This window comes from Neofelis nebulosa, chromosome 5, assembly GCF_028018385.1.
Source record: "Neofelis nebulosa isolate mNeoNeb1 chromosome 5, mNeoNeb1.pri, whole genome shotgun sequence".
NCBI classification, from domain to species: domain Eukaryota; kingdom Metazoa; phylum Chordata; class Mammalia; order Carnivora; family Felidae; genus Neofelis; species Neofelis nebulosa.
Window position 1 is genome coordinate 28,871,617 of NC_080786.1, and position 23,571 is coordinate 28,895,187.

The following is a 23,571-nucleotide window of genomic DNA, read 5'->3' on the forward strand; positions in this document are numbered from 1 at the left end:
TCTTCTAAATCACAGCTATAGTGCCTTAGAATCAGACCATTGCTTGTCAAACTTAGGTGCATATGAATCACCTGGGGATCTAGCCAAACTGCAGATTTTGATTCAGTAGGTCTGAGGAGAACCTCTAGAGTCTTAATTTTTCATCAGCTCCCAGCTAGTACTGATGATTCTGGTTCATGGACCATCCTGTGCATAGCCAAGCCTTACAGAACATTAACCAAAACCTTATAAAGTCACCAAAACTCAATTTGGTATAAAATGGAGTGGTAAAAAGAAAACTTGAAATTGTACTCTTATTTTTAAATTTCCCTTAAAAAAAGAAAAGTCTGAGAGAGAGAGAGCCCTCTGTGCATAGGAGGGGCAGGGAGAAAGAGAATCCCAAGCAGGCTCTGCAATGTCAGTGCATGGACCAATGTGGGGCTTGAACTCATGAACTGATGAGATCATGACCTAAGCTGAAATCAAGAGTCGGACACTCAACCAACTGAGCCACCCAGGTGCCCTGCACTTTTATTTTAAAACAGTGAAGTATAGCTATTACATCTTTCACCTTTATAATTAATATGTTGGAATCTTACAAGTATTAAAATTAAAGATTTTATTATATATAAATACATAAATGGTTTTAACCAAAATGTAGAACATTTATAAAACCTGTAAAACATTTCATTTTTCAATACAGAACAGACTAATCTGAGTTTGAGATAAATGAGATCAATTTAAGCCATTTAAGAAAGAAGAGACTGTCATGTCTCTATCTTGGGGAAGGTCAAGGAATGCTAAGAACTTGACTTGTTACTGCATTAATGGCTTCAGATTATGCAGGTACATATAACACAGCAGAACAATGTAGACTAGGCCTGGCCCAGTCTGCTCATGGAAAAGGTAGAATTTTTAAAAAGGTAGCAGAGACAACTGTTACTAGTTCATTTTACAGAAGACAATTCAAACCTTTCATAAACATTGTCCCTTTATTCTTTGAAACTTCTTCGAGGTAGAGAATTAGGCCAGGCTACTGCTGAAAAGCATGACCAGGAATGGTGAGGCCAGAGCAGCTCTGAGAGATGAAATAATTATGGAATTGAACTCCTTGTCTTTACTGCTCTTCCAGCTCTTGTTGAACAGACCAATCCACTCTTCATGATCAATTCTTCATATCATTTTAGGATTCTAAGGTGTCCACGTCCATTGGTCCCATACAATAGGAAAGTTAGTTATTTTAAACAGCATACACTGACACAATCATGACTGAAACCTCAATGTAGTCCAATGAAATTTCATGCAAATATCAATTAAATTACACAAAGTAAAAATAAGTTAACATTTTTTTAATGTTTTAAATTCTAATGTTCCAAATGTTTCTTAATTATTTTGTCCGAAAGTGCATTTGCAATGAATTGTAATTGCCATTACCTTGGTCCCTGATGAAGGAAAACATTAGGAGAATGGGTTGTTTTTAAGCTAAATGTGTCTCCACTTGATGAATGTCGGGAAGGAGCTTTTCCACCCAAAAGTGATGTTTCTGCTTCTTTTATTTCCATCGCCCTTTTGTATAGTTCAGCAGCTTTTTCAAAATCCCCTTCTTCATAGCTTCGTGAGAAAAAATTGTTGAAATGAGAATATAACCTCTTAACAACTTGAAATGACCTTACAGGATACAGAATAACAAGAGCTGTGAATAACTCCTTTCTCCCTTCTATTTCCAGTGCATGCGCTCAGGCTGTCTAGTAAAACAATACCCAAACTCTCCTTTCTATCTGAACTGCTGAAGTATATCTCAGTGCCTCATATAGACACCAGAGAGACCATGTTGTAATGGATGCAGTGAAACTGCTAAGGGAAGTCTCCGCATCTTGAGATACACAAACACAGAAAAAGCAAAATCAACATGCACTTAATGGTAAATTAGTTTTGAGGACAGCAAATTGCCCATATTACCCCCAGAGCCTGTTAGCTGCAAATGTAAACCATCTTTCACTACTTACCTGATGCACTCGTCTACAACAGAGATTATGCAGCCTTCATTTCACTTCTGGATACTACTTTACTTTAGTATCTTGAAGTAAATCAACCCCAAACAGCCCCTTTACCCCCTCGAGTCCAAGGAAAAACAATCAGCACCAAATATTCTGTTTTGTTCTATGATGACTCAAAGCTGTTCTAAAATGGAGTTTGGCTGTTATCAGGAAGCTGAAAAAATTCTTACCTAAGCACAGCTAAATTTTTTAATGTTTCTCCAACTCGAGGATGCATCCGACCCAGGCTGTCTTCATAAATCTTTAATGCTCTTTCATATAATGGCAAGGCTTCGATATGTTTTTTCTTATTAAAAAAAAGTAACAACACTCACTTGAACACATGGAATTGCTGAACTTACTATTAACATATTCTAGACTAAGCTGATATACTTGGGTAAGCACCTCTAAAAAGGTTAATAACCTCCCACAGGATATGGATAGAAAAGATTTATTAAACATAACGGTAGAAGCAGTATACTAGAAAGTCAGAAACCTAAGTTTTAGACCTGTCTTGGTGACCATTGACCTGAATCCAAAAATATAAGCAAAAACCTATTTATTGCCCTGTGGGTACAACACCTGCTTTTCACCTATCATAGACAAATGCCACAGCTTAAAGACAATATTAGATATAGAGATGTACAAAATCTCCAGAATTTAAAAACCAAGCTTATGCAATGAACTAAGCACTCAGTAGGTGTTTTACGCTAAGAGGAAGGGACTTAAGTTTTACAAATATAACTTCAATAATTTCCCAAGTACTAAAGAAAGCATTAGTAATCTTTTTTTTTTTTTTTAAGTTTATTTATTTTGGCAGAGAGTGCATGAGTGGGAGAAGGGACAGAGAGAGAGGGGGAGAGAGAATCCCTAGCAGGCTTCTCACTATAAGCACAGAGCCCAATGTGGGGCTTGAACTCACAAACTGTGAGATTATGACCTGAGTTGAAATCAAGAGTCAGATGTTTAATCAACTGAGCCACCTAGGCGTCCCTAAAGGAAACATTAGCAATCTTAAATTTCCTTTAATTACTGCTACTGTGTCACAGCTAATTCATATTTATCTATATTTCATACCTTAAAACCATTCATAAAGAGTTAATACGTAGGAACTTACCATTTGGCTATAGAGAACAGCTAAGTTCACCAGGGCAGTAGCTACACTAGGGTGCTTTGGGCCAAAAGATTTCTGTCGAATTTCAACAGCTAGCTCATACAAAGGTACAGCTTTGTCAAGTTTCCCCTAAAAAACAAAAGTGAAATCTAACAAAAATATTAAAACAATAAATACTATCTGATCAGAGCTTTTTCCATAAATAAAATTTTCTATTAAGTAATTCTGAGGAAAAAAAATTTCAGCAGCATTTTCTCCCACTTTAATGGTTAAGTTCATAGATAGATAACTGAAATCTAATGAAGTAAAGCCACACTGAATATAAAAACATTTTCTTTGATAATTCAAAAAGCCCTTTTATAAAGATCACCCATTACCACTAAGTTCCCGGTGACGTAAAAATACCGGGAAAATATGTTTGCTACTGTATATAATTTAGATTTGGCATCAAAATAAAATCTCATTTTCCACCAACTCCCTTCCAGGTTTTCCTAATTGTTTCTTTTTCACTTGAAAGTTGCGCAGAAATAGCAACAATGCATCATCATTCTTACTAAATCATCAACTTCAGTGCCAGGTTGACCAGCAAGGGTCCCACAAGGTCTAAAGACCTTGTCTACACAGCTCTATAACTGCACTAAATAAAGTGAAAGTGGACCTCTTTGGCTTTTTTTTTGGAGGGGGGGCGGGGAACAGCTACAAAAACTCCAAGTATCTCAGGCTAGATTCCTATGGCAAAAAATGGTTACATTTCATTGCAGGCAAAGAAAAGAAACAGTGAAATTTAAATGGTCACTTAATCACCTACAAAGATTCCTCCTTTACCTCTGACAACTGGGTGATTTGTTATGTTTATGGCTGCTTAACACAGGAAACTTAATCATGGTTGAATTTTAGAACTTCTGAAATGTAAGTTCCATCCAATTAGAATGCTGATAAATGCATTTGTATTTGGAATGTATTTTAACAAAACCAGACCGGTATCTTAATTTAGTTAAGTCTGATATAATATTTTTTAATGTTTTACTCAGCTATTTGTTAAAAAAATTAATCATGATTGAAAAGCTCAGAGAAAATAATCTATCCATCAGGAGACAAATTATTTTGCTGCCAGTAATTATGGCTTAATTGGTATGTTATAAAACACATGTAAGCATGTCAAGGATTACTTACCATTTTCTTATATAAGATTGCAAGGTGCTTCACTGTATAGGCCAAAGAAGGGTGATCAGGAGCTAATGCTCGCCTCCGAATGTCTAAAGCTCTTTCGTAAAGCTCTTCTGCTTTATCATACTGTTTCTTTTCATTGCACAGAGCTGCCAGATTATTTAAAGACTGGGCACAGTCTGGGTGATCTGGTCCTAGAACTCGCTCTCTCATTTCTAAGGACCGCTTCAGAAACTGGTCGGCTATTCTATGAATAAAACCCCAAAATGGTTTAAATAACGTATTTGCTAGAAGTAAGAATCCTTAACCCTAAGTCAGGTGGAGAACTGAAGCATTTTAATTATTAAATCCAAGATAGTTAATAAAAAGCATTCGGTTAAAGTCCTCTCTCCCTCTTTCCTACCCCTCATCCCTTCCTGCCCTTTTCCAAAAATTAAAAATTATTTCCTGATAGTGTGAGGGCCTAAAGTATCTGGAATGATTGCCTCAGTTCTCCACTTGACTTCTAAAAAACAAACCCATAAATATTTTCCAGGACAAACTTCTGATACCTTTAAAACTATTAGACCTAACTCAAAAGATTTTGGTATTCACTCTTCCTTCCTTTGATGTTAGTACTAAATAATTTTTAATTCAAGAACCCCTTGTGAAGGAGACTAAACATTTGTTATACTTTCCCCATATCCAAAGTATCAAATTTATTACAGTTTTCTGAAATCCAAGTTAGTCCAAAAACACTTCTTTTTTCAGAGTGTAAATATTAATGCCTTTTTGAGTCCTTTAAGTACAAATAAGCTGAAGACCAAAACTAGCAGCCATCTATATTCTATTCTTTAATATCCCTTGGTGCCAGTTTCTTTTGTGAAGTCTCACATACAATACTGACACAAAACACTTTTCATAAACATAAAACATACTAGGGATGCTACAGATACTCTTTTTAGTAACTTTTTAGTTACTAAAGAAACAAAGTGACAGAAACAGTAGAGACTATGCCATGGTCTTTGTTAAGTGTGGCTATGTTCAGAACATACTGTACATGAAATCTGGCATGGTTTCTATCAATTTATTCTAGCTTGACTTGATAGAAACATAAACCAGCTTTTCATCTAAGAGACAAAACAGACACTTGTTTTCATAATTAACATCATGGTACTCACTCCAGGTTATTCTGAAGATAGTAGAGAACGCCAAGTTCATTGAGGGTCCGAGCATTGTCAGGGGTGTCCTTACCTAACGTGAGCTCTTCTAACTGTAGGGCTCGTCTACGTAAAAGGGCGAATCCATACTGAAATAAACACAAATTGATAATCATTACTAGGTAAGTGCAGTCTTTGATTCTGAAACACTATACTGGAGTCCTAAGAAATCCTGGCTCCTTTCGTTCCCTTTAAAGTAGATTACAATTATTTTAAGTTTCACACTGAATTAATCCAATGATTATTGAAAATGCACATACTTCCACATGGCATCACATTTTTAAATTCATTAAAAGTACCATTTTGTGAAAGTGATGATGACGTATCTTAGCAAAGTGAACTGAGCCCCAAGTGCTTCAAAAAGGTCAGGACACAAAGTTAACCTGCAGATATTTACCAATCCCACTGCTAAACACTTAAACATCAGGTACTTAAACCGTATATACCACTTGCAAGTAGTAAACAAATAAATCCTGGAAATCAAATGCACAGTATAGTGAATACAGACAATAATCCTGTATTATAATCATCAAATTTGCTAAGAGATTAGATCTTAATTATTCCCACCACAAAAAAGAAATAATTACGTGATAGGATAGAGGTGCTATCACTACAATAGCAATAATATTACAATATATAATGTATCAAATTAACATGTACAACCTTAAATTTACAGTGTTATATGTCAAAAATATTTAATTAAAAATGTACATAGCATTTGAAGTTAAAATAAACAGGCTATATTTAATCAGCAGCTTAGAAAAATGAAAATATTTTTTTGTATGTGTGCTCAAGGGTAAGAATTTCTATGCATTTGCATTTAGCATAATATATTAAAAATATCTTTTTTTTCCTTTAAAGAAAAGAAGCAGCTTTTAAGTCCATCTTCAAAAGTCTAACTTTCAAATGAACTTTATAGTTACACTTTTATTTTATTTTATTTAAAAAAAATTTTTTTTAACGTTTATTTATTTTTGAGACAGAGAGAGACAAAGCATGAACGGGGGAGGGGCAGAGAGAGAGGGAGACACAGAATCGGAAGCAGGCTCCAGGCTCTGAGCCGTCAGCCCAGAGCCCGACGCGGGGCTCGAACTCACGGACCGCGAGATTGTGACCTGAGCTGAAGTCGGATGCTCAACCGACTGAGCCACCCAGGCGCCCCTATAGTTACACTTTTAAAAAAAGTAAAAAAAAAAAAAAAATTATTTTCAATGTTTATTGAGACATAATTGCCATAAAACATTGTGTGAGTTTAAGGTATACAACAGGATGATATGAAATATGTATATACTGCAATATACTGTAATATATAGTTCCACTTTTTTTAAATGTTTCTTTTCTTTTTTTTTTTTTTTTTGAGAGAGAGAGCACAAGCAGGGGAGGGGCAGAGAGAGAGGGGGACAGAAGATCTGATGAGGGCTCTGCATTGACAGTAGTGAGCCCAATGTGGAGGCTTGAACTCATGAACTGTGAGATCGTGACCTGAACCGAAGTCAGACACGCAACAGACTGAGCCACCCAGGTGCCCCTAGTTCCACTTTTTAAAAGCCTGCTAAGTTGTACTTTCCAGTAATTCTAATACTTACGCAGGTATTATACATATAAGGAAAATGTTAATTAGTACTTTTATAGAAGTCAATTTAATATCTAAAGTTCTTAAATAGGTGAGGTGTATGCATCTATATTATGATATTCAGACATGCTCTTTTCTTCTGCTTCAAAGCACAACACAAAAGAAATCTCTCATTACCGAGTTGCCTTTTCTCCTTGTAGCTTTCTGACGGATTTTAAAGGATTTTTTCCTAAAATGTTCAGCTTGTTCATATCTTAAAAAAAAAAATAAAGTCAAACAAAAGAAACACATGTCCAATTTATCATATTTCAGGCAAATGAAAGCATTCCTTACCTAGTGTAAAGTTTTTGTTTTGTTTTTGGCTCTTAAATATAGCATAATTTCTAAAGATGACAGTCACACAGAATTAAAAATCTTTAACAAAAAACTTCATAAAACATAATCTAACAAAACAAACCTAGCTCTCCAAGTAGCTGACATTTAATAGATTTTTAACGGACTTAACTCACTTCAAATCTCTAAAGGATGACCTAACTATATGAAAATCTAAAATTTTAGTTTGTTCTACCACCTTCTTCTGTATGTGCTAATTTCTGGTCAAATATAAATGTGAAATTCACAAAAAAATTGTGTGAAACAATACTTCTAGAAATTAAAAGAAAAAATTCCAATATGTATCATTTACGATAGTGCGAAGAAAATGATTTTTGATAAGAGGAAAAGATGACATTCAGTGGGTGCCTAACAGATATGAGACTTTTTATTACACCAGGGACTGGTAAACTTTTTCTGTAAAGGGCTAGATAGTAAATATTTTAGGTTTTATGGGCCATGTGGTCTGTTACAAATATAACAATCTGTTAGTGAATCATGGAAGCAGCCGTGTGGAAGTTTATGGAAGCAGTCACGTAAAATGTGCCTATGTTCCAATACAACCTTATTTACAAAACAAGGGGCCTTTTGGATTTGGCCTGTGGGCAATCGTTTGCTGCCCTGTGTTAGTAATACACTTAATATTACAAAGCCAGTCAATGAATGGGCCCAGATTTAAACCCGACTATACAACTCCAAAGTCCATGCTCTAGCTTGCACGCATCTTCAAATAGAGATGAATCTTGTGGTGCTAGTTTTCTGTTTACGCCACAAACACCCAAGACTGAGAATAATATTTGAACATGGTGGACTGAAAAGAATATAGGATAAGGAAAAGTACATAGCCACAAAACAAAGCTGAACACATAAGTACATCAAGAACTGTGACTCCCCATCATAAAACCAGAGTATTACTCATCTAAATCTTACTTATTTTGTTTCTGGTACAAAGTTGCAAGTGCCTCAAGTTCACGAGCAATATGTGGATGCTCCGCGCCGTAAGCATTTTCTGCGATTTCTAATGCTTGTTTATACAACTGTTCTGCATTGCCAAACTTCTTCCACTGCACGTACACACTCGCTAGTTGGTGGAGGGACTGAGCCACTCTTGGGTGATCTGGATCTAAAGCTGTTTCTCGAATTTCTAGAGACCTCTGCAAAGGCACCACAGCCTAGGAAAAAAAAGGGTTCAAGGCCAGGTAAAGTGAGTGAAATACCGTTAAGAGCTGCGATGTGATCAGCACAACAAATTAAAGCTGCACTAACTCCTAGGGAGGAGAGAAGAGCACACAGGAAAAACCCACACAGTCTGTGATTCCTCGCTGAGCATACCTGACTAAGGAGGCCTAGATCCCTGAGAAATCGCCCCAGGGTTTCATAAAGATCCGCCAGGCAAATCATGTTCTCCTCGCCTTCCCAGTTTTTCTCGTGCTGCTTCAATGAATCAAAGTACTCTGCTGCCATTGCGCTTTTGTCTTTGCCAACAAACTGCCAATAACTCAGCAAGTCAGCAAAGTGTCCTCTGTTTCAACAAAAAACAGTAACTTAATGAAAATCAAACATTAAAACCCACTGTTGAGTGAAAGTGCCAGAATTCATATAAGCTACTGACGCTTTATTAGTAGGCAAGTGTAGTACAGAGAGAGGGAAAACTGTAGACTCCAACCTGCTGAGTCCACCACTTCCTAGCTGTGTGGTCTTGAGCAGGTTGTCTGACCTCTTATACTCTGTCATCCTTTTCTGCAGAAAGGGGTCACTGACACTACCTGCCTAAGGTGTTACTATAAGCAGATTATAGCACACAGCAAGTACTCCATAGTGCCGGCTGTTATCATTACTATCATTATGGTTACTCACCAGTGGAAATCTACCAGAATTCTTTCTAGACATTTCGTGATATGCAGTCAACTGCTAAATTCACCCAGATCATTATTTTAAATGATGGAAATTAGAACAAGAAACTAATAAACACAGGCAACTGTCAGAATAGAAATATAAAAGTAAGCGTATTCATCTGGAGATGACATTAGTAGGATGGGAGAGCTGGCAAACTAAGAGTAAATCTGATTTCAAAGGAATCATGATTTCAAAGGTTTGAATGGAGATCAGAAATAATTTAGGAGGTATAACAAAAAAATTTGAAAAGTTCACTTAGGAGCAAAACAAATTATGTAGCTATGTTAAGAGAAATGTCTGAGTTTCTAGGTAAGACAGTAACGTGAACTCCCATGAGGCTTAGAGGTCAGAAGCTTGATCGTGAAAAGGTGGTCTGGCCACTGGCAAATTCAAACATAACCAGAAGAGACAATATAATTTCTGAAAAGGGGTAATCCTTTCTTTAAATTTAACACCAGTCGGATTTTGTGGCAAGCCGGCCCAGAATCTGGTTTCAAGGCTATACTTTGAGATACCGGAGGGCCATGAAAGGCAGATGTCATGAACCACCTCCATGGGTGGTTTGGATTTAAACCTGCTTAAATGCAAGGGTAAGATAGAAAGGTATCTCAAGATCATCTCAGTTCTGATTTTTTAAAAACCGCAATATTCTTTTTTACTTTACCTCTTGGGAAAAGATCTCGTGGCAATTTGCAAATTGTCTTAAAATTTCTCCCAGTTTTTTTAAATTTCAGGTACCACTGAATCTGGACTTGTTTTTATAGGTTTTTTTTTTCATTATTATTTTTAATTGTGCTATGTTTTATCCCTAGCACTTGGGGATACAATAAGTACTTGTTAGGTTAATGTAATGTGCTTATCAGCAGAGCTCAGCCCATAGTACACACAGCCTTCTTTCTGCTCATCTAAATTCTACAGCAGAATCCAATTTCATCCATCTTTCCAGGCCTGCTCAGATGTTCCTCTTTGCCAGCTGCTTTCTTCTCTAAATCCCACTTTTATTACAGCATTATCTTTTTTTTGTAATTTATTTATTTTTCAAGGCATAGTTGATAAACAACTATTAATTTCAGGTATACAGCTACTGATTTGAAATATGTATATACAGAGTTCCCCCTATCCCCAGTTTCACTTTCGGCAGTTTCAGTTACCAGTGATCAACCACAGTCCAGAAGTAGATGATCCTCCTTCTGACATATCATCAGGAGGTCAATAGTAGCCTAAGGCTGCATCACAAGCCTACTCTATTCACCTCACTTCATCTCATATCATGTGGGCACTGTAACATCTCACATCATCACAAGAAGGGTCAGTCAGTCCAGGAAGATATTTTGAGAGAGAGAGGGACCACATTCACATAACTTTTAGTATAGTATAGCTGTTATAATTGTTCTATTTTATTATTAGTTATTGCTAGTTATAGTTATAATATCTTACTATGCCTAACTTATAAATTAAACTTAATTAAAATTAAATTAAAATTAACCATAGGTATGTATGTGCAGGAAGAAACATAATATATATAGGGCTTGGTACTATCTGTGACTTCAGGCATCCACTGGGGGTCTTGGAACATATCCCCCATGGAAAGGGGGTATTGCAAAATGATCACCACAATAAGTCTAATTAACATCTGTCCTTATTGCATGGTTACAGAATTTCTTTTCTTGTCAAGAGAACTTTTAAGACCTACTTCTTTAGCAACTTTTAAAGATGCAGTATAGTATTATTAACTATATAGTCGTCATGCTGTACATTACCTCCCCATGACTTAGTTATTTAATAACTGGAAGTCTGTGCCCTTTGACTCCTTTCACCCACTTTAACCCCTTCCCTACCCTCTGCCTCTGGCAACCACCAATTTCTTCTCTGTATCAAGGGCATGTTTGGTTTTTGTTTTTGTTTTTTTTTTGTAGATTCCAGATATAAGTGAGATCACACAGTATTTGTCTTTCTTCTTTCATTTAGCAAAATGCCCTAAAGATCTGTCAGTGTTGTTGCAGATGGCAAGATTTCATTCTTTTTTATGGCTGAGTAACATTCTATTGTATGTATGTATATGAATGCACACACACACACACACACACACACACACACACATTTTCTTTATCCATTCATCTATCAATGGACACTTAGGTTGTTTCCATATCTTGGCTATTGTAAATAATGTTGCAATGGTGCACATATCTTTTCAGATTGTTGTTTTTGTTTTCTTCAGATATATACCCAGAAATGAAATTGCTGGATCATATCACAGTTCTATTTTTAATTTTTTGAGGAACCTCATACTGTTTTCCACAGTGGCTGCATCATTTTACATTCCCACCAACAGTGCACCAGGGTTCCCTTTTCTCTATATCCTCGCCAGCATTTGTTATCTCTTGTCTTCTTGATAACAGTCATTCTATAGGTGTGAGGTGATAGCTCAGTATGGTTTTAATTTGAATTCACCCAATGATTACTGATGTTGAGCATTTTTTCATGTGCCCGTTGGCTACATGTATCTCTTTTTTTTGAAAAATGTCTATTCAGATCCTCTGCCCATGTTTTAATCAGATTCTTGTTGTTATTGAGTTGTATGAGTTCTTAAATATTTTGAATGTTAATTCCTTTGCATATGTATGATTTGCAAATATTTTCTCTCATTCAGTAGGTTGCCTTTTCATTTTGTTTATGATTTCCTTTGCGGTGCAGCTTTTTTAATTTGATTTAGTTCCACTGGTTTATTTTGTTTTTGATGCTTTTGCTTTTTATGTCAGACTCAAGAAATCACCACCAAGACTGGCGTCAAGCAGTTACATACTATGTTTTCTAGGAGTTTTATGGCTTAAGGTCTTAAAGCTAAATTAAAAATGCCATTTTTCTTTGTTACACCGATCAATTGTTTAAATCTGTTTTTCTGGGGAAAGATGTTCTACAAATAAGTTTCTTACCTTTTATAAAGGTTTTGAGACACAAAGAGATTGAGAAGGCAATCATGTAACTTCTGTTTACTTCCCTGCTGCTGAAAAAGCCAAGGGAGTTCATCTGTACTTCTCCAAGTCACTCGGTCCCGACTATTAGAAGGGAAGAGACAACACTCAATAATACCTTCCAACAATGATATTGCCTCAAAAGGCAAATGGTGAAGAAAGAAAAATGTATTCTCTGACTCTTTAAGTGTAATTAAAAAAAATTTTTTTTTTTTGTTTTTAGTTTGAGAGAGGGAGAGAGAGAGAGAGAGAGAGAGAGAGAGAACACGTGAGCAGGAGAGAGGCAGAGGGAGAGAGAGAGAATCTTAAGCAGGCTCCATGCTCAGCACAGAGCCTGACATGGGGCCAGATCTCATGACTCTGCGACTATGACCTGAGCCAAAATTGAGTTGGATACTCAACTGCCTGAGCCACCCAGGTGCCCCTAAATATAATCTAATACTGAGAAAATTATGTCAAAATCAGAAACTCTGTCACTGTAACTAAGAAAATAAATAAAGTGATATTAGGACCATCAATCAAACTCTCAAGGTATTTTCTTAAAATTGAACTATTTAAAAAACTCTCAATCAACCCAAATATACACACATGGATATACACAGACACACATTTTTAAACTACTAAACTGGAATAAAATGATAATAATAAAATAACCCTACACTGATTTCATGTAAATCAATTTAAATCTTTAGCATAATATTAAAAGACTGACTTACATAATAATCTTTATAGTTCTTTTGACATTACCAGACTAGGGAGAATATTTAATGTTTTTTGTAATAATTAAAAAAAAATTTTTTATTTCAGAGAGAGAGAGAGTGAGTGAGCATGAATGGGGGAGAAGGGGCAGAGGGAAAGAGAGAGAATCACAAGCAGGCTCCCTGCTCAGTGTGGAGTACAACGCAGGGCTTGATCCCATGAACTATGAGATCATGACCTGAGCCAAAATCAAAAGCCAGACACTCAATCAACTGAGCCAACTTATTATTACCTTTTAATAATTAAATTTTTATACATTAAGTTATAAGCTAAGGAAGAGAAATAAAGACACAAAGATAAAATGTGTTACAGAAGAACTATATGGATATTTATAATACCTTAACTGCATGGTAAAATAGTTGATTAGCTTTTGCCTGTATGAAGAAATAATGGTGGGATCTTCCATGTATTCCAGTCTCACTGTTTCCCAAACCTGGAAAAAAAATAAAAAATACTGTAGTCTATTTTCTGTTAGTCACTGAATATCTAAAAATTAATTTATAAATAGGAATTTATAATTATTTCAATTTTATAGTTGTATAATACAGATGACATAAAAATATTTTAAAATTCAGCATACATTTATGTGATAAACTGACATGAGAATAAAAATCTCCTGGAGGCACCTAAAACACAATTTAATTCAAATTTCTAGTTAGTGCAGAAATGTGGAGTGAAAAAGTACTAAAAAGGAATTTATTTAAGCAATACACAATAAAAGAGAAAGATGAGCCTATGAGATCACAAACATTTCACACCTACAAATACAATGCAGCATACTCACATGAAAGACTTAACTTGCATTTGTATACACATAAATCAACCATGGCATTGCAGATGATAACAATTATACTAGTCAGTATTTCCTAAACATTCACTACTATGTGCTAGACATCATGTCTAGGACCTCATTTAGGGTCAAGGACCATCTCAACAAATTCTCTTCACATACCCTGTAGTAAGCTGGAAAAATCTACCCACAGCTTACCGAATTTACCCAAGGTTACACAGCTGTTAAACTGTGAAGAGCTGGATTGTGAACTGAGGCATACTGACTTACTGAGTCCAAGCTCTTGAAGTGTAATTACACTAGCAATCAACGGAACATAAAATTGAAAAAAAAAATATTTTTTCTCTTTTGGAAAGAAACTACTTTGTAAAGTACTGTAGTTCCTTTTTATCCCCAGGTTCACTTTCTGCAATTTCAGTTACCCATGGCCAAATGGGGTTTAAAAGCAGACACCCTTCTGATATTATGGTCAGAAGGTCAGTAGTAACCCAAAGTTAGGTCCCAGTGCCTATGCCATTCACCTCACTCCATCTCATCATGTAGACATTTTATAATCTCAAGAAGGGTGAGTGCAGTATAATAAGACATTTTGAGAGAGAAAGAGACAACATTCCCATAATTTTTAGTACAGTACATTGTTATAATTATTTTGTTTTATTATTAGTTATTGTTGTTAATCTCATACTGTCCCTAAATTATAAATTAAACTTTATCATGGGTAGGCACGTGTAAGGGAAAAAACATAGTTTATATAAGGTTCAGTACTATCCTGGTTTTAGGCATTCTCTGGGGTTCTTGGAATGTGTCTCCTACAGATAAGGGGGGGCTGTTGTAATAGCCATTTCATAAAGGTACTTTGTAAGAATAATAAATATTAGCCAAATTTTACACTTAACCTAAAATCATTGCAAAAGCAATTTTGTAATGCCAAATTTAAAATTTCAACTTTGTCTTATAATGGAAACACTTAAAATAGCATGGGATGTTGACATTTATAGTTAAAAAACCTTATTACAATAACATCTACCTGTAGATGCTGAAACTTGAGCAAGCCACAACCATAAGTCAACAAGCACATTTTGTGTAAACTGTGAATGAGGGAGGTCAAGACAGCCCAGGACAGCTCAGGGTAGAGTTCCATCAATTCTGATTCACTCACACCATTGTGACTAACATTTATGAGGCAGAGAATCTAGGTAGAGAAGTGAATTAACAATGATCACCTCTGTAAGTAACAAAAAGCCATTAAAAGGTTATTAACTTCTTATTCAAACTTATTGTTCAAATGATTTAATAAAGAAACAGATTTCTTAGAATAAAACATACTTTCCAAAAGCCATTAATCAAGAATAAGATAGTGTATATAGTAAATCTAGCATGCCAAAAATAACACACAGAAACAAGTTTGAGGAGAATTAAAGCCTCAGGAAACAGATTAAAACTAATGACAAAGTTCCAGTTTTGGGACAATGGTAGAAGAAAATAGTTCTTTTACTATAGATGCCTGTTAATAGAAGACAACATATAACAAAACATCTCTAAAAGTACAGCTGAACCTACGAAAAAGAAATCCCCCAGGTGCCAGAAGTGAATAGGAAAGTGAACATCAGAGGGCTAAGGGCTGGAGCTGCTGTCCCTGGGGGAGGTGGGGATCCAGGACAGGCAACCTTCCCAGTAACTCAAATGCTTGGGTTTTCACACCCACAGCAGGGATGGAAGGTGAGCCCTTAAACCCGGTAAGGGGAGGAGTTGGAACTAGAAAGCTTCCCAACACCAGGGATCCAAGAGCTGTACCCTCAGTGAAGAGGTGCATGAGAAAACATCATCCCACAGACCAACCATATATGAAAGCTTACTTTAAAGCTCTAAGAGTTAAGACACCATGGTATTGGCAAGGAATGAGCAAAACTGGAACAGAAGAGCTCAGAAAACAAATTCATGTTAATTTGTGAGTGTGATATCCAAATTAGCAGAAGAGATGTACTCCAGAAAAATGAGGGGCGCCTGGATGGCTGTCAGTTAAGCGTCCAAGTTCAGCTCAGGTCATGATTTCGCAGTCTGAGAGTTCGAGCCCCTCGTGGGGCTCTGTGCTGACAGCTTGGAGCCTGGAGCCTGCTTTGGATTCTGTGTCTCCTTCTCTCTCTGTCCCTCCCCCACCCATGCTCTGCCTCTCTCTTTCAAAAATAAACATTTAAAAAAAAAAATGAAAAGTTAGCTAACCATATGATAAAAGATTAAAAAGTAGATTCCTTCCTCACACAATAAACAAAAATAAATCCTCAAGATAAGGACTTACACAGGAAGAACAACACTGTAAAATATTTTAAAGGGAAAAAAAATACACAGGAGAACATTTTTATGATAACAAAAGATTTTTTTTTGACAATAAAAGATTTTTAAAATAAGATATAACAGGCATAGGCCATAAAATAAACTGTTGATAAATCTGACTTCATCAAAATAAAACTTTGTACAATGAATGATACCAAAAAGTTAAGACAAGAAACAAATAGGAAGAAGGAATTAATTTACAAACTCTGCAAAAAAGAGGATTTGTATTTAGCGACTCAATTAAAACTCAAGTAAAAAGGATTGGATCAGCAAACCACATAAAAGGAGACAGGAATCACTAATAAACATGAACAGATGAAAAATCTCAATGATCATGAGGAAAATGCAAGTTTCTTGAGATACCACTTCTGGCCACAAGCACACTATGGTAGCCAGCATTCCTGTAGATGCTTGAAACATATTTAAGCACACATTTAAAAATAATTACTATTTACTTCAATTCACACATAAATGCCAACTTCTATGAGTTTATTACCCTTTACCTGTTTCATGAGTTCTTTATCCATATCATTTGCCAGGGACTCCTGGATAGATCGCAGAGCAAGTCTGTATAATGAAATAGTATCTTGACACTGGAAACACTGATGAAGGATTTTATCTAAATTGCCTGCTCTCCCAGCACTGTTGGAATTGAGAATAGGTTTAATTTCTTACAGACAGCCAACATCTGTGAAAAATCTAGGGTAGATAAAAACAACGTGGTCTCTATTTTTTATACTTCAACTGATTAACAGAAATTCAAAAAAACATTATATAGGAAAATGGTAGTTTTATGGGGCTGCCAGCATCATCAAGTTTATTTTAGTATACAGTTTAACTCGATGCAGTGAACACGTGCTGGGGACTTACTATATGTCAAGCAATTACTGCACATTATGGAACACAGAAATGAGTAAGACAGGCTACCTACATACAGGAAGCAGGAAAAGAATTATAAGTAAGTGTTATTAGTTAGCGATGCAAATTAAATTTGTTTAGAGCCAGGATTCAGAAAATATCAGGCTAAGAAAATCGGAAAATAGGGTGGTTTTAAAATATTACACAATATTTACCAATAGTTTCTTTTTTTCAATATGAAGATATAGAAAGAGAAGAAGAAAAAAAAAGGTCTAGAGTCTAATTAGACCTTCTAAAGGTCTAATTTGAGATTTCTTTCTAAGTCAGCATGAAGCCATTTGAGATTTCTTTTTAAGTCAGCATGACTGTACATAAACTTTGCTTAAACCAAAAGCCTGATTTATGGCTCACAAAATATTCATTGTACCTCGCCTTATAAACAAGTAGCCTAAAGGAAAGCCATCTTGTCCTTAAGATGTCAATCAATGCTCCTACACTCTGCATTCTGACATTAAAACTCATGATTCCTGCCTATGTTAATCCATAATTTTTTGAGCTTTCACAAGATGCAAAAACAGTATATAACCCTGTAAAAACTGTTCATTCTTCAGAGCACTTTCTTTCCTGTGAAGATCATGTTTCCTAGGGAAGGTGTCCTACTGCGGGCTCGAATAAAACTCTCTTGGGGCACCTAGGTGGCTCAGTTGGTTAAGTGCTGGACTCTTGATTTCGGCTCAGGTTATGACTCATGGTTCGTGAGTGGTTCATGAGTTCGAGCCCCACATCAGGTTCTGTGCTCAGAGCGTGGAGCCTGCTTTGGATCCTCTGTCTCTCTCTCTCTATCCCTCCCCAACTTGTTCTCTCTCTCTCAAAAATAAATAAATGTTAAACTTTAAGAGATTCTAAAAGGTTTGTTCATCTTGTGTCAACACTCTTAAAATAGCTAAATTCAATAAATGTTATGAAATATGTGGAAAGGGACTCACGCTCTTGAACCATACTTCTGCAAGCTGTTGATGTTCACAGTGGCCAGATGGACTGCCAAAACTGAAAACAGTGGGAATATCATGGGCAATTCAAAATTTTAGAAGATGTTTTCGTTTCCAATTTGGTGCTCAAGATGGGAATGTGGAATTAAGAGACATGAGTACCAGGGGCACCTGGGTGGCTCAGTTAAGCATCTGACTTTGGCTCAGGTCATGATCTCATGGTGTGTGAGTTCGAGCCCCACACTGGGCTCCTTGTGGAGCATGGAGCCTCCTTGAGAACCTCTCTCTCTCACCCTCTCTCGCTGCCCCTCTCCCACCCATGCTTTCTCTCTCTCAAATAAACATTAAAAAAAAGAGAGAGAGAAGAGTACTAGATTCAGTGTCTAGAACATGAGCTGTACTAGGATTACCATCTATCGTGATGATCATCAGAACCATATTCATCTTTTTTACCTCTGGTTGTGAAGAGTCGAAGTAAGTTGAGACTGTACTGAAGAAGAAATGTAGTTACACTTTGTAAGGCTTACCTAAAGGGAAATGACTAATGGATATCATGGATATTTGTTTTTAAAAAATTTTTTTAATGTTTATTTAAGTTTGAGAGATAGAGACAGAGAGAGAGAGAGAGAGAGAGAGGGAGAGAGAGAGAGAGAGAGGGAGAGAGAGAGAGAGAATGGGAGAGAGGGAGAGAGAGAGAGAGAGAGGGAGAGAGAGAGAGAGAGAGAGAGAAACAGAGCACGAGCCAGGGAGGGGCAGAGAGAGGGAGACACAGAATCTGAAGCAGGCTCCAGGCGCTGAGCTGTCAGCACAAAGCCTGACACGGGGCTTGAACTCATGAGCTGTGAGATCATGACCTGAGCCAAAGTCAGACGCATAACTGACTGAGCCACCCAGGTGCTTCAACTAATGAATATCTGATATAGAAGAATCCATTTTAGGATGAAAGGTTTATCAGGATTTTAGAACACAGACAATGAAAAATTCCTACATACCTACCTACTAATATTTAAGGATACCTGAAATAACATTTGTTTGCCTCAGTTGCCTGTCATTTTCCCAAAGCTAGGGGCCTCAAGCAAGTGACAAGAAACACTCATGGACCCCAAATAAGAGCAAAGATGGCCTTCTGTGGCAACCCCCAGTAGGGATACGGTAAGCGTGATGAAAATTAGACAACTATATCCAACAAGTTATTATAATTCATGGGCTATCATCAATCTGCAGTCGCGAGTCACATTCTCACAGGGTGTTAGTGTCTCTGTTAGAATCAACAGAATCTGATATGAGTGGCACAAGAGATTGTCGCAGTGATCAGCTCTCGGTTTCCCAAGACAAGGAAGCAGTCTGCGGCAAACACAAGACATGCAGTTCATGTAAGCTCGCCACCACTTACCGCGCCATCACTTTGCCGAAAAGGGTGACATAAAGGGCATTGCAGGTTGTAGCAGAACGACAGTGTCGCTCTAGCTTCTTCTCCTGTACCAGTTTACCAAAACACAAAACAGACAAACAAAAACAAAACCACCCTGGAATTAAGCGGTCTTTACTATGGAGCCATCAACAAATATCCCTGGCAGAAATGACATAGCTCCTGCCATCAGTGGCATCACTGCCATATGGTGGGGACCGCAGATGCGATTGGAATGCATATGTTCTTCTGCCTTTAAAAACACCTGGTTAATAAAGTAAAACTTAAGCCCCAAAAGGTTTTTATTGCTCCTTCTATATTTGTTAGTTTAAGAGCAAATGCATTTAACAATTATTAAGACTCCAATTTCTCTTAACACAATAGAGAGTTCCTACGTTGAATTTTAAGTCTCATATAAGGTGTCTTATAGGACAGTCGATAGAGAGTAAAAGAGCAGTAAAATTAAAAACACTTACCTGCTCTTTACTCAATTTAATGTCCATAGAGCGGCATTCTGCAATTATAATAGATTTTGCATCCTTTGGATTTAGAGGATCAAGATGAAGTGTAGGCCACAACCTTTTATTTAAAGGAAAAAAAATGAAATTCTCTTCTAATACAACTAAAGCTGTAATCTACCCAAACACAAGTCAAAATCCATTACAAGAATTAATTTTTTTAATTTATTTTTATTTTTATTTTATTTTTTAGAAGATTGATTTTAACTTTTTTTTTTTTTTAACGTTTATTTATTTTTTTTTTGAGACAGGGAGAGACAGCATGAACGGGGGAGGGTCAGAGAGAAAGGAAGACACAGAATCTGAAACAGGCTCCAGGCTCTGAGCTGTCAGCACAGAGCCCGACGTGGGGCTCAAACTCATGGACCGCGAGATCATTACCTGAGCTGAAGTCGGATGCTTAACGGACTGAGCCACCCAGGTGCCCCAAGAGTTAATTTTTTATATTGCCTTTGTAATACCAGCAAAACTAATCTCTGTTAATCTTATTAGGTAATATTTGATTCTTTTCTAACATGCGTATCATTAGTTTCAGCAATTAATCCCAACAAAGACTTCTATTTTTTTAATTATTATTATTGTTTTCATGTTTATTTTTGAGAGAGAGAGAAGAGAGGCAGAGCGCAAGCAGGGGAGGGACAGAGAGAGAGAGACACACAGAATCCAAAGCAGGCTCCAGGCTCTGAGCTGTGAGTACGGAGCCCGATGTGGGGCTCGAGCTCATGAACCATGAGATAATGACCCGAGCTGAAGTCGGACGCTTAACCGACTGAACCACCCAGGTGACCCCAACAAGACTTTTAAATAGTGTATACATTAGGCAGCAAAGTGGTAGAACATTTCCAGCTCTATGTTCAGTATAAAACTAAACATAGGTATTATATTCGTGCCTATGAAGATAGTACAAGATAGCGTTTGTCCACAAATTACTCGTAATCCGATTGGAATTTAATCATCCTGCAACATGCATTCTCAATTTTCTCATCTGTAAATTTAACTGCCTGCTAGCCATCACTATTTGGAGCTACACCTGGCAACTCAAATCAACCATGTCCAAAAACGAAACTTCTAACCTTTCCTCCACAAACCTTCCCATCCTTTTTGTTCCCCATTTCAGTTCACAGAGCCACAATTTACTTGATTTCCCAAGTCAGAAACTTGGGGGCCGTTCAGCTTTCCCCTCCTTGACATCCCAGATCTAGCCTCCCACCAAATCCTATAGATTGTATCTTTCTCTTGAATTCATCCACTTCTCCCTATCCTCACTGCCACTTATATGAAAAACATAAAAACACAAACACGTATCTTTTAAAACCTTTCCTTGTTTGTACTTAAAACACTTCAGTAATCTGAAAGAGCTAAAGTTAGGTCATACCTCCATGCTGGAGGGCATGTTTCCACATTCACAGAAACAATTACTCTTACATTCACTGGCAGTGGATCTATCAGCCATTTCATGTGTTTTTCCACTTGCTTAAAATACAAAAACAAAATTCATTCTATTAATTCAAAATATTTCAAAACAACCCAATAATAGCTCCCCAAGTAAAATGAAATTCTCATTACATGTCTCATTATTATCGAGGATAAAATCTTTTTTTTTTGGATGATCTCAGAATATTAAAAGACAAGTGGCAAAATACTATTATTACTGACACAAGTTCTGGATACTTAAGGAAATGTCCAGGCCCTAAAAGTATGTCAAAACAAACAAATTTGTTAATTGGTGAATTCAATTGGTCTTTCCAATAAAATACTAGTGTCTACTGGCATACAGAACATTTTTTATCCACATGCTTCCTCCCTAGAAATTAAGCAGAAATAACAGAACCAACATCAACATTTTCTTCTCATAAACATATTTAAATGCCTGCTATAGCCATTACTGATATTTTTGTTTCTTTCTGAGAGTATCATTAGGTTACAAAGTGAAAACAGTACCTGAACTTGATCTATAGAATCAATAATGATGATGATACTGCCTTGATGACGGGCAGAGAGTTTTTCTAGCCAACGTGGAAATTCTTCTAGAAGCTTAGCAGGATCCAGTGTCAGAGCAGATACTGACCAAGAGTGCTGCATCAACTACAAGATGAAAACACATACAAATTAAAGTAGTTGCACGTTATCACAGTTGGTGGGAAATTTCTATCCCTACTTTTTAAACCAAACTTGAGTAACCAAGAGGACCCAACTGCATCGAGTATTATTTTTAACTTTCTACAAATCCAAAACAAATGGGTAATACTGAAAATTGAAAATCATTGGGTACTTGGCCCCAACGATTTCTGATCCTAAATAAAAATTCTGATAGTTCTGTGGGGCGCCTGGGTGGCTCAGTCAGTTGAGTATCATCTCTTGATTTTGGCTCAGGTTATGGCCTTATGCTTCTGTTCATGAGATCAAGCTGCATGTCAGGCTCTGGGCTGATAGCATGGAGCCTGCTTGGGTTTCTCTTTCTCCCTCTCTCTCTCAAAATATATAAATAAACATCAAAAAAATTCTGGTAATTCCAAATCATGCCATATTATACCTTTAGAGTTAGCCGTTTAATAATCAATGAAGGCTCTGAGCTGGTTGACATGGGCCTTCCCACAAAATGAGAAAGAATTAGCGTGTTAGGGGAATTCTTCTGTTGCAACTGAATCCTGAAAGAAAAAGACCTTTTATAAGACTGATAAAACTCATTTGTTATCAATACAAAAAAGAATTCACAATGCATTAAACATCAAATGCTACCTAGCTCTCAGCAATCACCTATCATTCACTTTTGAATAAACATGGGAGATTTCCATCTTTATTCCACTTTTAGATTGTTTTAAATAAACCTTTAAAAATTATAGGTTCATTTTAATTAAAAATTGATATTAAATAATGGAAACCAACATAGTGTACACTTGAAGTTAAAGTATTAGTGAAATGAGCATTAACCTTTAACTAAAAATATATTAGAGGAAAAAAGGAAGTTTCTTTGCTAGGTAGAAAAATATTATTTTCTAAAAAAATATTATTTTCCACTAAATAAAAGGGCAGTAAAAAGGAAACAACACATACTAATTCTTCAATGTAAATCATAATTATGAAAGAAAATATTCTAATTGTTTTTAAATAATGGGAACTAAAATGAAAGTAAAAGAGAGTTTATCAGCGTCTATAACCCTTAGTCCCTAATTTGAAGAATGACTTTACATTCATAATACAAGTCATCCTTTATTTTTTTATTTTTATTTTTTTTAACGTTTATTTATTTTTGAGACAGAGAGAGACAGAGCATGAATGGGGGAGGGGCAGAGAGAGAGGGAGACACAGAATCGGAAGCAGGCTCCAGGCTCTGAGCCATCAGCCCAGAGCCCGACGCGGGGCTTGAACTCACGGACTGCAAGATCGTGACCTGAGCTGAAGTCAGACGCTTAACCGACTGAGCCGCCAAGGCACCCCAAGTCATCCTTTATTTTGATGTACTTTATGACTTATTTCACTCTAAACAGTCTGTCTTTGTCTTATTTGAAATATTAAAATCCCAATGAAACTTTTAAGATGAAGCTGATAACTGAAAACAAAGGCACATCCCCTGTAGAATTCACCTAATTCTATTCCACACTGACCACTC

The 23,571-nt window shown here is 36.5% G+C and overlaps 1 protein-coding gene across 5 annotated transcripts in view; it reads right to left on the bottom strand.

Annotated features, from left to right (window-relative positions):
- Positions 1 to 485: 485 nt before the first annotated feature.
- Positions 486 to 23,571, bottom strand: part of NPHP3 (nephrocystin 3) — a 43,889-nt gene continuing 20,803 nt past the window's right edge. Inside the window, exons 11-28 of one of the 5 annotated variants that reach the window (XM_058729904.1) lie at positions 22,495 to 22,609; positions 21,903 to 22,046; positions 21,337 to 21,434; positions 19,920 to 20,022; positions 19,429 to 19,511; positions 16,692 to 16,830; positions 14,885 to 15,049; positions 13,406 to 13,500; positions 12,270 to 12,392; positions 8,773 to 8,962; positions 8,371 to 8,612; positions 7,246 to 7,321; positions 5,457 to 5,584; positions 4,303 to 4,543; positions 3,133 to 3,258; positions 2,207 to 2,322; positions 1,414 to 1,590; positions 486 to 1,170 (exon numbers count right to left, since the gene is read on the bottom strand). In XM_058729904.1, coding sequence (XP_058585887.1) covers positions 1,158 to 1,170; positions 1,414 to 1,590; positions 2,207 to 2,322; positions 3,133 to 3,258; positions 4,303 to 4,543; positions 5,457 to 5,584; positions 7,246 to 7,321; positions 8,371 to 8,612; positions 8,773 to 8,962; positions 12,270 to 12,392; positions 13,406 to 13,500; positions 14,885 to 15,049; positions 16,692 to 16,830; positions 19,429 to 19,511; positions 19,920 to 20,022; positions 21,337 to 21,434; positions 21,903 to 22,046; positions 22,495 to 22,609 — 2,374 coding nt within the window. In that variant the 3' untranslated portion in view covers positions 486 to 1,157. Of the gene's footprint in view, positions 1,591 to 1,985; positions 2,323 to 3,132; positions 3,279 to 4,302; positions 4,544 to 5,456; positions 5,585 to 7,245; positions 7,322 to 8,370; positions 8,613 to 8,772; positions 8,963 to 12,269; positions 12,393 to 13,405; positions 13,501 to 14,884; positions 15,050 to 16,691; positions 16,831 to 19,428; positions 19,512 to 19,919; positions 20,023 to 21,336; positions 21,435 to 21,902; positions 22,047 to 22,494; positions 22,610 to 23,571 lie in introns of those variants that run through there. The other 4 variants (XM_058729906.1, XM_058729905.1, XR_009261772.1 and 1 more) reach the window with 4 other exon arrangements.